Source organism: Lemur catta, chromosome 9 (genome assembly GCF_020740605.2).
Source record: "Lemur catta isolate mLemCat1 chromosome 9, mLemCat1.pri, whole genome shotgun sequence".
NCBI classification, from domain to species: domain Eukaryota; kingdom Metazoa; phylum Chordata; class Mammalia; order Primates; family Lemuridae; genus Lemur; species Lemur catta.
Genome location: NC_059136.1, coordinates 31,937,766 through 31,950,115, shown reverse-complemented (window position 1 = coordinate 31,950,115; position 12,350 = coordinate 31,937,766). Strand labels below are relative to the sequence as shown.

Sequence of the window (12,350 nt, the reverse complement as noted above, 5' to 3'; positions counted from 1 at the left end):
ATAGAAAATTAACCTTGCATTAGTGGAAGAGTAATGATACTGATTGTGATCCCTGCCATTTTATGAGTAGTTTCAATGAGCCCTTAGTGAACTGTTGGCAGATATTATTTGTTTTTTAAAAATCTTCACTAGAGGTATTAATTTTGTGATTTCTATATGCCCCAAATTGTAGATGAGCCTACCCCTTCCAAAAAAAAAAGAAAGAAAGAAAGAAAAAAGAAAAAAAAAGGCGAAGGAATCCCTCACTTCCATGTAAAAACAAAACTAACAAATGTGAACATTTAAGTATTTCTAATACAGCTTATAGAAGTGAAGAAAAGGGGCCAGTGTGTACTGGAGTGAAGGCGAGATCAGAGAAGTTTGCATCTTGGGGTGGTCCTTGAAGAGTAGATTGGAGTTAAATATAAAGAGAGGAGGAGGTATCACAACAGAGGAAATAGTATGAGCAAAGGCAGGGAGTTATGAATGCCTGAACAGCCTGGTGTGCATCCTGGGCTTGTCTGGAATGCCATATTTAAGAAGGAAGAGGACAGACAGTTGCAGGAATTTTGGTAGTGCAAGGTGTATTTTTCTAATGTCTTTACATCCTTGCTGTTAACCTGATCTGTTCTCATAACTTGAGTTTAGATCTTTGTATCTGATATTTAGTATTATGGTAAATATTCAAATTACAATAGAAGAAAACTCTTTGCACATATATGCCATAGGCTTTGGTGCCAAATCCAAAGCTATTAATAACAGTTGTCATGTTTCTTGTTTATACTTCCTTTGTAAAAGGCCAAGTATCTGTTTACCTAAAGTGACACTCTGTCCTCATTTGGGAAATGGTAGAAAAACATTTATCTGGGAAATGATAGAAAGGCATTTGAATTTTTGTAAGGATAAAACATACATAATTTATATATTTTATAATATTACTGCCTTATATTGACTTGAAAGCATGGGGTCTATAACAAAAAGTGAATATGCTTCGTAATAGACATACAAATTGAGTCCTAAAAATAGAGTAAGTTAGTACGAAAGGCATAGATGTATAGATGAGATTGGGAGTGTTAGTTATGGCTGTGCTGCTGCATAGTTGAATGTCACTGGATATAGCATTTAGCCTTTCTGGAGTTCGGTGTCCTGAGCTGCATATGAAGACTTTTACCCAAATGACTGGTAAAGTATTTTCTAGCTTAAAAGTCTGGGAATCTGTAATTCTTATTTGCCAGTTGGTTACTATTGCAAAAGGAACAATCCTTTCCTGAGAAAGTGATCTTTTCCATGTATTAGATCTTTCTCTATGTTACTTATTTTGAAAGAAATATTCAAAAAGAGCAAATGATAATTCCTATGGAAATATTATACATTTTTTAAATAGGGATTTTATTTTTTTCAGCTATATTATAAATCTAAACATTTATTACAGAATAAATTATAAAGTCTCCCACTAAAAATCAGAATTACATGCAACTAACTTATCAAGACTTAATTTGTGTACTTTTTAAGGGAAATATGAGTTCAGACTTATATTTAGAGGGCCAGAGAAAGTAAACTTAAGAGTCCTTAAAAGAAGTATATGTTTGGAGTTATTGCAGTCCAAAGCATTTATTTATATCAGGTCACTACTTGTTGCTGTAAGTTTGATTATATTTTCTAATGATTGTGACTTGCTCCTATTTCAGGAACATTTACAGTTCAGTTTTATGATGGAGTAATTCGTTGTTTAAAAAGAATGCACATTAAAGCCATGCCCGAGGATGCTAAGGGGCAGGTAAGAGTGTTCAGTATTCCTGACTACTCAATGAGATATTTTCTTGAATGGTGACTGATCAAAATATATATATGTTTTAAAAAGTGAACTAATTGTAGGGTTATGTGCTGATAGCCCCAAATAGCAGCAAGAAAAAGAAGCTTAGAATGTAAAATAAATTATACACTTGATTTGTGCTTCTTTGGTTTTAGACCTGCTAAAGTTATAGGTCACTAGTTTCTGTTCCAGGTGAAATCCCAGCATCCACTAAGCTGGTGTTGTCCTATCGACCCAGCTGGATCGTGTAACCAGTCTATGGGAAGTGAGGTAAGTGCCTTTTTTTTCAAATTTTGTTTTGTTTTTCCTGGTATATAATATCATTTAGAAAGTTAATTTTTATATAAAATTTTACATTGAGTTTCTTTTCTTCTTCTTTCCTTCTACAAATCATAGTTATTCATCTTTCTTTAAAAGGCGCTTACCTGACACTCTGTAGGCTGTTCCAGGCAGGGCTCTGTGAGTTATATGATGGAAGCAGTGTATTATATGCTTTGTCACTGCTCAAAGCAAGAAAGAACGGTAAGCATTTGAAGGACGATCTGGGATGGAGTAAAAACCAAGATTCCATTTGTTGACTGTTTTCTGGAATACTGGAAAGAAAAGGTGCCATTAGAAATTTAAAATATTTTCTTTTATGTTCTGCTGTTATTTGGGATTTTCAGCACCTGGACCTACAATTAATTTTAAGAACTTGAGAGTAGTCTATAAAAATGTCTAATATGGAAATATGCTACATATTTATTCCATACTGTGCAGTGAAAAATGTCATCCTGAAATACGTTGAAATCACCTGGTCAGCTTCAGTCAAGTATCAGTATTTAATGATCTAGAAATGTAGATTTAAAAAAAGTTATTCCTGAAGAAATCTGAGAAGTGTGATGGTTTTAAATAACCTGGTTTTCAAAAATTTAGTTACAAAATGATCAGCTAGCAGAGTTTTTCCCCCATTAACATGTAAATGCAATTTAAAATGAAAATGCTGTTGGTCAGGAAATTGCTTTGTATCTTGCCACATGTATGTATAAATAAAATATTCTTTTAAACATTCAATGGTGTGATTTTTTGGTTACTACACAGAAAGATTGATTAAAAAGTTGGGAACCTAGTTTAGTTACATACCCATTTAAACAAAAGTCTCAGTTTTTTTTTTTGCTTTAAAATTATTATTTTGTTATTCTGCTTATTCAGATGTTCATCAAATGACACTAATACTATTGCCTTAGAACTTTCTTTTTTTCAAAGGGGGGCATTGAGCCAATTTGCTTTGTCGTAATATTGTAGGTTGTAAAAGTTAAATTTATTGGATGTTTTAAATGTTTATTTTTAATAAGTGTTTTAGTCACACCATGATATATATTAACATTCAAATCAGTTCCAAGAAATAAAACTACTGAAAGAATATTTGGGTGGTATATTTCCTTTAAGTTTTCATTTTTTCTTCACAATTCCTAATTACAAGCACATTAACCATGTTTGTAGAATTATTTTTTATAAACTGCCATTTTATGAGTGTTTTTTTCCAAAAAGTTTTTAACTTGTTTTCATGTAGGAAATAGGCTAAATCAGATGTTGTTTGGGCAAGGCTAAAGGAATGCTGTCTTACATATTATGTTCAGGAATTTTTGAGCACTTTGAGAATTCCTGTATAAAGTTATAAAGTAAAATTTCTTTTATTAAACTAGCCAAGAATAATGCATCAAATAAATGCACAGTGGAAATTGCTCTTGCCTAAACTTTCTGTAGGACCTGTATAAAATGTGACATTAATAACACTTTTCTATATGTAAACCTCCAGATTAATTAATATTTCTAAGGCAAAATAAAAGTCTTAATGCTATCATTTCTGACTTTGAAGGAGTTGGTTAGTACTAGTAAACCTCTCCTTGCATTCAGAGGTTAGCGTGAGCACTTTACAGAGCTGCTCATAGTACAGTGGGTGCAGTGTGAGCTGTAGTCCTTCTTACACTGTATCTGTAGACATATTTCTCACTGGGAAAGAAGGTAATGGTAACATGTTGACTGCAGAAAATAAGATCCTCTCTCTCCCTACCTACATACCATTTTTCCTTCTTTTACATAATTTTGAGTGGTGTAATAGTGTTAATACATAAATAGCTATAAAACTGACATATTTATAGAATAAGGATTGATTCCTTCATCTGATGAGACCTTACTTATTGTTACTTCTGATATTCCATCCTGATAAGAGCAGTAGTAATTATAGGGTGAGAGATTGAGCCATTGTATTTTTAATTTGGAGGCTTATAACAAGGCAAGTACTTGCTTTTTCTCTCCTTTTTTCTTCCTCAGAGTTTAATGATACAAAATTTACATTGTAACTCACTTGTGTCAAAGGTTGGCTTATAAAGTCCTTTACTATTTATAAAACATTTTTGCGTACATTGTTTGATTGGATTCTCATAGCAAATCCTTTGATAAAGGTATGACTGATATTTCTATTTCACAGTTGAGGAATTCAGTACTTAGAGAATTGAGTGACTGACTTAAAATTTTATTCAACTATTCTGTGAAAAGTGATTCCTTGCACCTAGATCTTCTGATTTCAAACACAGTGCTCTTTTTAGTGCGGTACTCTATTATGTTATCTACAGAGAACTTGGAAATTTATCATTATTAGTTATGATTCATGGAAACATCACACTTGAGTTGTTTTTGGCAGTGATGCTTTCCTATTTAAAATTTTAAGGGCAATCAAAATAAAATCTAAAACATACAAATAAATACAAGAGCAAAACATGGAAGAATTTAATCACCTGGCTGCAGTGATTGCCATGATTAACATGTCATATGATTAAGAAGCAATTTTTAAATATCTAATTTAAAGTTTTAAAGGTGCAGTATGATTCTTTTTCTAGTTTTCTCTTTATTGGAGGTAGAAATCAACTTGGAATGGAAATTACCCCTGACATTTTCCAGCATTTCTCTATCAACTTAAAATTTTGTTCACAATGTGGGACCCAGAATTAAAAGCTGTACTTTCCATAAGTATGCAAACATATGCTCTCTACTGCATTTAACACTTTGCTTTGCTTGTCTGGTTGTCCTTACTCTTGTTTCTCTTTCCATTTTGTTGATTGCTCTCTTACAATTTTTTTCCCCATTGACGGTGCTTTCTTTCCTTACTACTGAAATGTTAGTCTCAAGGTTCATTTTAGCCATAGTGCTTTTGGCTACCCACGTTGCTCCTTGAACCTTCCATCATTCTTTCCCATTCTGGTGTGCTTTGACTTCCAAGCCTTTGTCTAATGTTTTTCCTTTTGCTTGGAGTTGCCCTTTTCTCCTTTTCCACTGCCCTTTTCCCTAGCAAATTTCTGCTTATCTTCAGGGTTCAAGTCATCTGTCATTTTTCCTGAACACTAGTCTTTCTCTTCAGTTAAAATTAATCTTTTCTTTTCTGTTCTCCTATAATATTTTGGTTATTCCTGTCTTGTGTGTCACATTGTCATGTAATTAATTTTATTTACCTGTGAATTTCTTATGGGCAGGACCAGTCTTTTATCAATTGAATGCTTATCCTGTTTCCTGGCATATATGGCAGGGTATTCAATAGAAAATTGGTGATTGAATGTGTTTGGTGGAATCGTGTGATGTTTTCAGTTAATTTCTATTATGTTGGGGAGAAGTAGATATATAGTTTTTTTTAATGGTTTATTGTCTTCACTGTATATTTTCAAGACTGAAGAGCTACCAACCTATATTGCTTATTGCTTAATTTTGTTAACCTATATTTCTGAAATTTGTTAATGCAACTCATGAATTAGATTCATTTGATGTTGTGAAATTGTTTTTAGTTGCTTGGATTAAGTATTTAATGTATAATGTGTTTTGGATGAATCTGAATTGGTGGTCTGTTTGACAGAGCTTAGTCACCTCAGTGGAAGATTAACTTTGTAGACATATTACAAATATGTGTCTTAAAAAATCTTCCTGATTGTGAAAATTAAAATGTTAGTACCGCTTTACACTTTTTTGCACCTTTCCACATTTTTACAATAAACATTTTTAGTTAAAAATAAAATAGTAAAATTTAATTAGCAACACATTAAAAAAATTTACACAGGAAAAATAAATATTCACACCTCAGAAAAATGCTAACAAATACAGACCTAGGAAGTTACATTGGCACCTCAGAAAAATGGTAACAAACGACATACCTAGGGAGTTATATAGGGAGAGAAATTAATCTGGAGTTTGACAGTGTATGCTTTACCTTGGTCTAGTCAACATAGCTTTTTTCTTCAGTAATATTAAGCTTTTGTGATAAATTGCTATCCAAACTTTAAAAGTTTTAGAAAATATTAAAATTATACCTTCCTTGATTTCTGTGAAATTGACTATAATTTGAATGGCGTATTCTTCCTAATAAGGAATATTAATTTGGTCAATGGTATTATATATTTTTTTAACTTTGTAGAATTGCAGCATAGCATTTTTCTCTTCTTTTATGATGCTTTGTATTATGGAAAAGAAAAACAATGCAGCATTTAAACCCTAAAATACTAGGGTAGAATGTCATGTAGTATTCCATATTTGCCATAGGTTTCTTCTGTTTGGATTTTATTCCTGTAAAAATATTTCAAAGGAATACTTGTTACTGAATATTTTTCCTATTTTATGGAAGATTATATAATCCAGCTAACCTATTAGATTATTAAATTTGATAATCTACCATGTTGATGAGCTATTATGTAAATGTAGTTATCTCGATATTCTTGAGTAGCTTTGAAAATGTGATACTTTATTCATTAGTGTAATTACATTTTGATTAATTTTTAATACTTCACATGTTTTGTGTTTTTCCTTTGGAGGATTGGATAGCTTTAGTCAAAGCAGCTGCTGCAGCTGCAGCCAAGAATAAAACAGGGAGTAAACCTCGAACCAGCGCTAACAGCAATAAAGATAAAGATGAAAGAAAATGGTTTAAAGTACCTTCAAAGAAGGAAGAAACTTCAACTTGTATAGCCACACCAGAAGTTGAGAAGAAGGAAGATCTGCCTACATCTAGTGAAACATTTGGTACAAAATACGTTCTTATGTTCATTCCTTATAACCCTGGTAAACTCATGTAGTGAATAAGTCAAATCCCTTGGCTCCCTGTAATTTTGAAAATATAATAATATTATTAGGCTTTTTTCCCCTTGCATAATATGATGGCTAACTTATTTAGCATCTTACAGATAGATCTGAAAATTAATAGTCTAATATGAGTGTTTGATACTGAATGCCTCAATGTTCTGGAATAAAAATGAGTTGACATTTTGATTTGTAACTTCTTGGTAATAGGTTTTTATTTGAGGTTTTTTATTTTATGTTTTTTCTACAACCTTTTAAAAGTTTCTGCATATATTTCAATATGCAATATGGAAAAAGCAGTAAGTCATTCTTTTCCTGCTTTTTTCTTTTTTAAAGAATAACTAGGCCGGGCACAGTGGCTAACACCTGTAATCCTAGCACTCTAAGGGAGGCTAGGAGGATCGCTTGAGCTCAGGAGTTTGAGATCAGTCTGAGCAAGAGTGAGACCCTATCTCTACTAAAAATAGAAAAGTTAACTGGGCACAGTGGCATGGACCTGTAGTCTCAGCTACTTGGGAGGCTGAGGCAGAAGGATTGCTTGAGCCCAGGAGTTGAAGTTGCAGTGAGCTATGATGATGCCACTGCGCTCAAGCTGGGGTGAAAGAGCGAGACTCTGTCTAAAAAAACAAACAAAAAAGAATAACTGCTTAGTAGTCATTTATTTCTAATGTATCAATCTGGAGGGGTTTGTGTTTTTTAAAGTTCTATATCAAACACTAGATGTTAAAAATTATGCACAGAGCATTTTTACTATTTTGTTATTTTTAAAAAATCATGTGTTTTAATTTTGAATTCTAGATGAACTCTCATATATGTGTTCTATTAAAAGTAGGACTTCATGTAGAGAACGTTCCAAAGATGGTCTTTCCACAGCCAGAGAGCACATTGTCAAACAAGAGGAAAAATAATCAAGGCAACTCATTTCAGGCAAAGAGAGCTCGACTTAACAAGATTACTGGTAAACTACAATGATTCTTTTTTGGGGGAATGGAGGGTTTGGTTTTAGAGTAGTTTGTTTTTAATAAAGTAAAATAAAGTAGTTTATTTTGGGTTCAGTGTCATGAAGTGGTTAATAAGAAAGACAGTTACTTCTGGTTCTTCAAGGTCAAATTCTTTCAACATTGTTAGCTTTTTCTGTTGTCAAATGTGAAAAATACCACGTATCTTCCACCTACCTCACAGGGATGTTGTGAGGATTATTGATAAGATCAAATTCTAAAAAATTCTATAGTTTTCAAATCACTTTGGTGGTAGGAGTAATTTTCTAGAAGAATTGAATTATCTTCTTTTGTCAACCTATGGTGACATAATTTCTGAGATTCTAAATATTTAAACATTCTTATACTTGACCAGGCTTATTTAAGGTTGGTACTATATATGGTTGGAAAGATGAATATCTTACTTAAATTTACTTCTTAAATCTGTTAATTCCTGATGTAAAAGTACTTCTATTAATATAAGTTATTTTTTAAAAAAAAATTCCACCCTTATCTTCAGGTTGGTCTCTAGAATCTGGGCTTGTTTCCATTTTCTTTCTTGTAATTTAGGAAGTAGCAGTGCTGTGGAAAATACTGAAAATTCTATACTGGTTAGTGATCATAGAGGAGGGGATTGAAGTATTAGAATTGGGGCCAGTATTACTAGGCCCTGTCACTTCCAAGGCACTTTCAGCCGAGAAATTCTAGTCTTTAAAAGAAATTATGAACATATTTTATTTTTCTGAGTACAGTTAAAAGGGGGGCTTAAATACTTACATTCCTATTATAAGGATGAGATGGTTTTTAGCACCTTTGGCCTAATAAAACTGTATAAACCTTTGTTGGCATTCATTTAAATAATTTGAAGAAGCTTAGTTTCATTTGTCAGATCTAGGAATAAATTGTTTAAAACATTTTAACCATTTTCTGAAGAGAGGAGTCCACTGAAAGATGACTCTGGAGTTGAGGGTTCTTTTGAACTACTGTTTTATTATAGTGTTCATCTAAGTCAGCGGTCCCCAACCTTTCTGGCACCAGGGGCCGGTTTCATGGAAGACAATTTTTCCATGAACCGGGGACCCAAGACGGTGTGGAGCTCTGCTGCCCAGTCCCTAACAGGTTGTGGACTGGTAGCAGGGGTTGGGGACTGCAAAATTAAGTGATTGCAATTGGTTTCAACAGGTGAAAATACGTAGTCTCTTTCCATTTGTTTATATTATTTTCATGCCTTTCTTTATATTTGGCCAGAACAGGAAATATTTCAGATCAATTCACAGATTATACCTCTTCCCTAGAAACTATTAGCCTTGGAGAATGCCAAAATGTTCTCTAAGTGATTGTTCTGATGGCAACTTGAGATTTTAGTTTTGCCTTAAAGTACGGAACCCAATGCTATGTGCTGGGTGGAAGTGGAATAGTATTTCTACCTCCTGTGATACAAAGATTGAGACAGCATTATTGGAGGAGTGGAGATCAAGGAAGATGAAGATGACTCTGACATGCTACGACTGCCAGCTTACCAGCATCATGTTTTTTCCCTTCCATCTGGATAACCTGGTTTTGGTTTCAGTCATTATACCCTTATGTATGCCTTACTGGGAGGTTCACACTCATCATTTAAAGAGTAAAAAAAAAAAAAAGAAGAAGAAAAAGAAAGAAACATTGAATCAACAATGATGCATTATCTCTGTGTGGTCTTGAAAAGACAGTAGGGGCTGGGAGTGGGGAAGAACCATTTACGATGTGCCTCAAGTTGTAATACTGGTGGTTTAGTAATGCTCTGTGCCTTTCGTGGAGGAACTTTCTCTTCACTTTACCTTGGGAATGAGAAATGAATAAGTGATAGCTTTGTATAAGATGTTACAAATGTGAAACCATTATGATCCCTTCTCTCTGTTTACTCAGAAGATTTAAGTATATAATAATCCTTTTAATAGTTTATCTCTCTTCATCTATTTCTGGTTTCATGTTACAACTGTCATGCAGAAAAACAATAGATATTATAAGATTGTCTTCAATGGTTGAAACTCAGGCTTGCTCCTATATAGTAAATTTCATTTATAGTTTCTAAAAGGAAATTAGAACTAATATAAAATAGCAGTTTTCCATAATATGGAATTATGGTATATTTTAAGTTTATCAGGCTCACCTGTATGTGTCTTTTGTCCTTTTACTACTGAGAGGAATGGTGCTGGGATCATGGCAGTCTGCTCTTCTGTATTTCCCTCGACTCCATTTTACTATTTTTTAAATAGTTCTCTTAATAGCTGAAATAAGTAGACCGGCCACTAGATAATTTTAATTCATGTATTTATCACTCTTCCTATCCCGTTCCCCACATATGTAGCCTACAATGATTCTAAACCTGATTTCTGTATAGAGGATGATATAAGGATGGCTGTTTTCAAAGTTTCCAAATTAGATACACATTGAAAATGTAGTTGCATAGTGTGTGTGTGTGTGTGTGTGTGTGTGTATGTGTACATATATATTTACTATATATATTTTTTCTTCCAGAATCTTATTGATATTATTACATGCTTTATGCATACTGGCTTAAAATAAATTTTACACAGAAAATCAGGAGTCCATACTTTCGTGACAAAGTTGCAAGCAAACTGAATTTGAGTAGATTTTAAAAATACAGATTGTCTAGGGAGTGAAAGAAGAAACATCAGGAGTTGATGCATGGTCTGTTTCTAATAGTTGCTGGAAGTTTAGCCAATTTAGATATGTTTGTGCAACTTAGGGAATTTAAAGTTTAAAAAATCTCGAGGTTTGAATTGACCAGTAATATGTTTATTGATAATATCAAAAATATTTGACTCTTGGTCCAGCAAAAATATTGTATTTTATAATGCCTGGATGAAAAGTAGACCAAGAATTCAACTATTTGTTCTTCCTTTGCTCCTCTTTGCCATTCCAGGGAGCTCTGGCCTCTGCTCCATTTATTCATATTGGCAGGGAGAGACCAACTGTGTGTTTTATAGCTGAGGTTGAATTTTGTGAAGTTGTGAGTTTGTGGTGGGACTCATGGAGATTTGATGTTTTTCCACCTAATGTTTAAGTAATTTCTTGAAGTTTCATAGTGCATTGTTATAGGATAATTTTATCCTATAGATATATTCTTCTAGAGGAGGGCCTATTAGTAGTATATTGATAGTAAGTATTTGCTGATAACTAAAATTAATTTCATTTGTATCTTTATTTTCTTCCAATTCCTTTTCACTTTTTGTGGATATTGCATTTCTTCCCAGAATATTAGCAGGTTAAGATAATAGATTTTGGACTGCCTTATCTTAAGGTGGAAGTAGCCAGAGTCATCTCTTCAAGTACTTATTTTGTTATTTCTTCATTTTTGTTTATATTTAATAACTCTTTTATAAGTTGGTGTGAATATAAAGCATAAAAAACTTTATTGATCATACTTGGGCTTTTGAATTTTTCTAGGTACCAAGTATTGTAATTTTTAATCTAATTTTAAGTGGTTGCTCTTAAATGCCCCATTATTTTCTATCAACACATTACAAAGCTTTATTTTTCCTTCCCAAACTATTAAATGGGAATGGCTCTTAATTAATTGGGTCTGTAATATCCTAAAGTAAATTCACAGGTTTTGGGTTAATTATTTTGTTTCTTTTAAAACTTGTGGTAATTTAGTTTTGTGGTTTGTGCTCTATTCCATTTATTGATGAGTATTAAAATCTACTTCTGTAACCTATATGAAAGGAAACAAAAGATATAGTTATTTAATATATTGAATAGCAGATATTTGTCCTATTTGAATAGCCCTTAGAAATAGAACCTCTGCTCATCTATCTGCAAAAGAAAAATTTCCCTAATTAATTTTATTTCAATAGTTCATTGATTCTTAAGAATATTAGCAGAAGAAAAACCTAGGGAATGTGGTTTTAAATGTTACAGACTCCAAACTACATCTTTTTCAGTCATGTAAAAATATGGTTAGAATATAATTAGGATTGGATTTATGATTTAAAAACTTTTGTAAAATTGTCATATACTTTTCTTACCCATTTGAGTCTACACTTGATATAGTGTGAGACTGGAACAAACTATGTAGATTTTTACCTCAAACTGAGCTAAATGCTGGTTTTAATACCAGACATTGGCATATCAAAATCATTGTTTTATACTCAAACCTTTTTTATTTTAAATTACAGTCCAAGTGCTAAATATTCAACTTTCCAAGAAAGGAAAGGTGCCTTTTGTGTAAGTTACCATTTGGCTTTAGTACTACTTTAAGAATGTAATTTTAATATGTGAATTCATACCTAGATCATTTAACATCCTTGGTTATTTGATTAAGTCAAGTCATGTTGCCTCATGGATAGCTCTACCTTATGTAGCTTTGGGGAGTGCCTTTTTTTCTATTACTTGTGTTATAGACAGCTTCAGTAATATAGGTGGTATAATTGCTGTGGTAAGTTTACTATTGGTTGTTAAACATGCTTTCTGTGAAGCAA

The 12,350-nt window shown here is 32.7% G+C and overlaps 1 protein-coding gene across 1 annotated transcript in view; it reads left to right on the top strand.

Annotated features, from left to right (window-relative positions):
* The window catches only part of PHF20L1 (PHD finger protein 20 like 1), a 79,429-nt gene that overhangs the window by 21,341 nt on the left and 45,738 nt on the right, over window positions 1-12,350 (top strand). Inside the window, exons 5-8 of the mRNA XM_045561805.1 lie at window positions 1,668-1,756; window positions 1,985-2,062; window positions 6,625-6,832; window positions 7,722-7,847. Of these exons, the coding sequence (XP_045417761.1) occupies window positions 1,668-1,756; window positions 1,985-2,062; window positions 6,625-6,832; window positions 7,722-7,847 (501 nt within the window). The remainder of the gene's footprint in view (window positions 1-1,667; window positions 1,757-1,984; window positions 2,063-6,624; window positions 6,833-7,721; window positions 7,848-12,350) is intronic.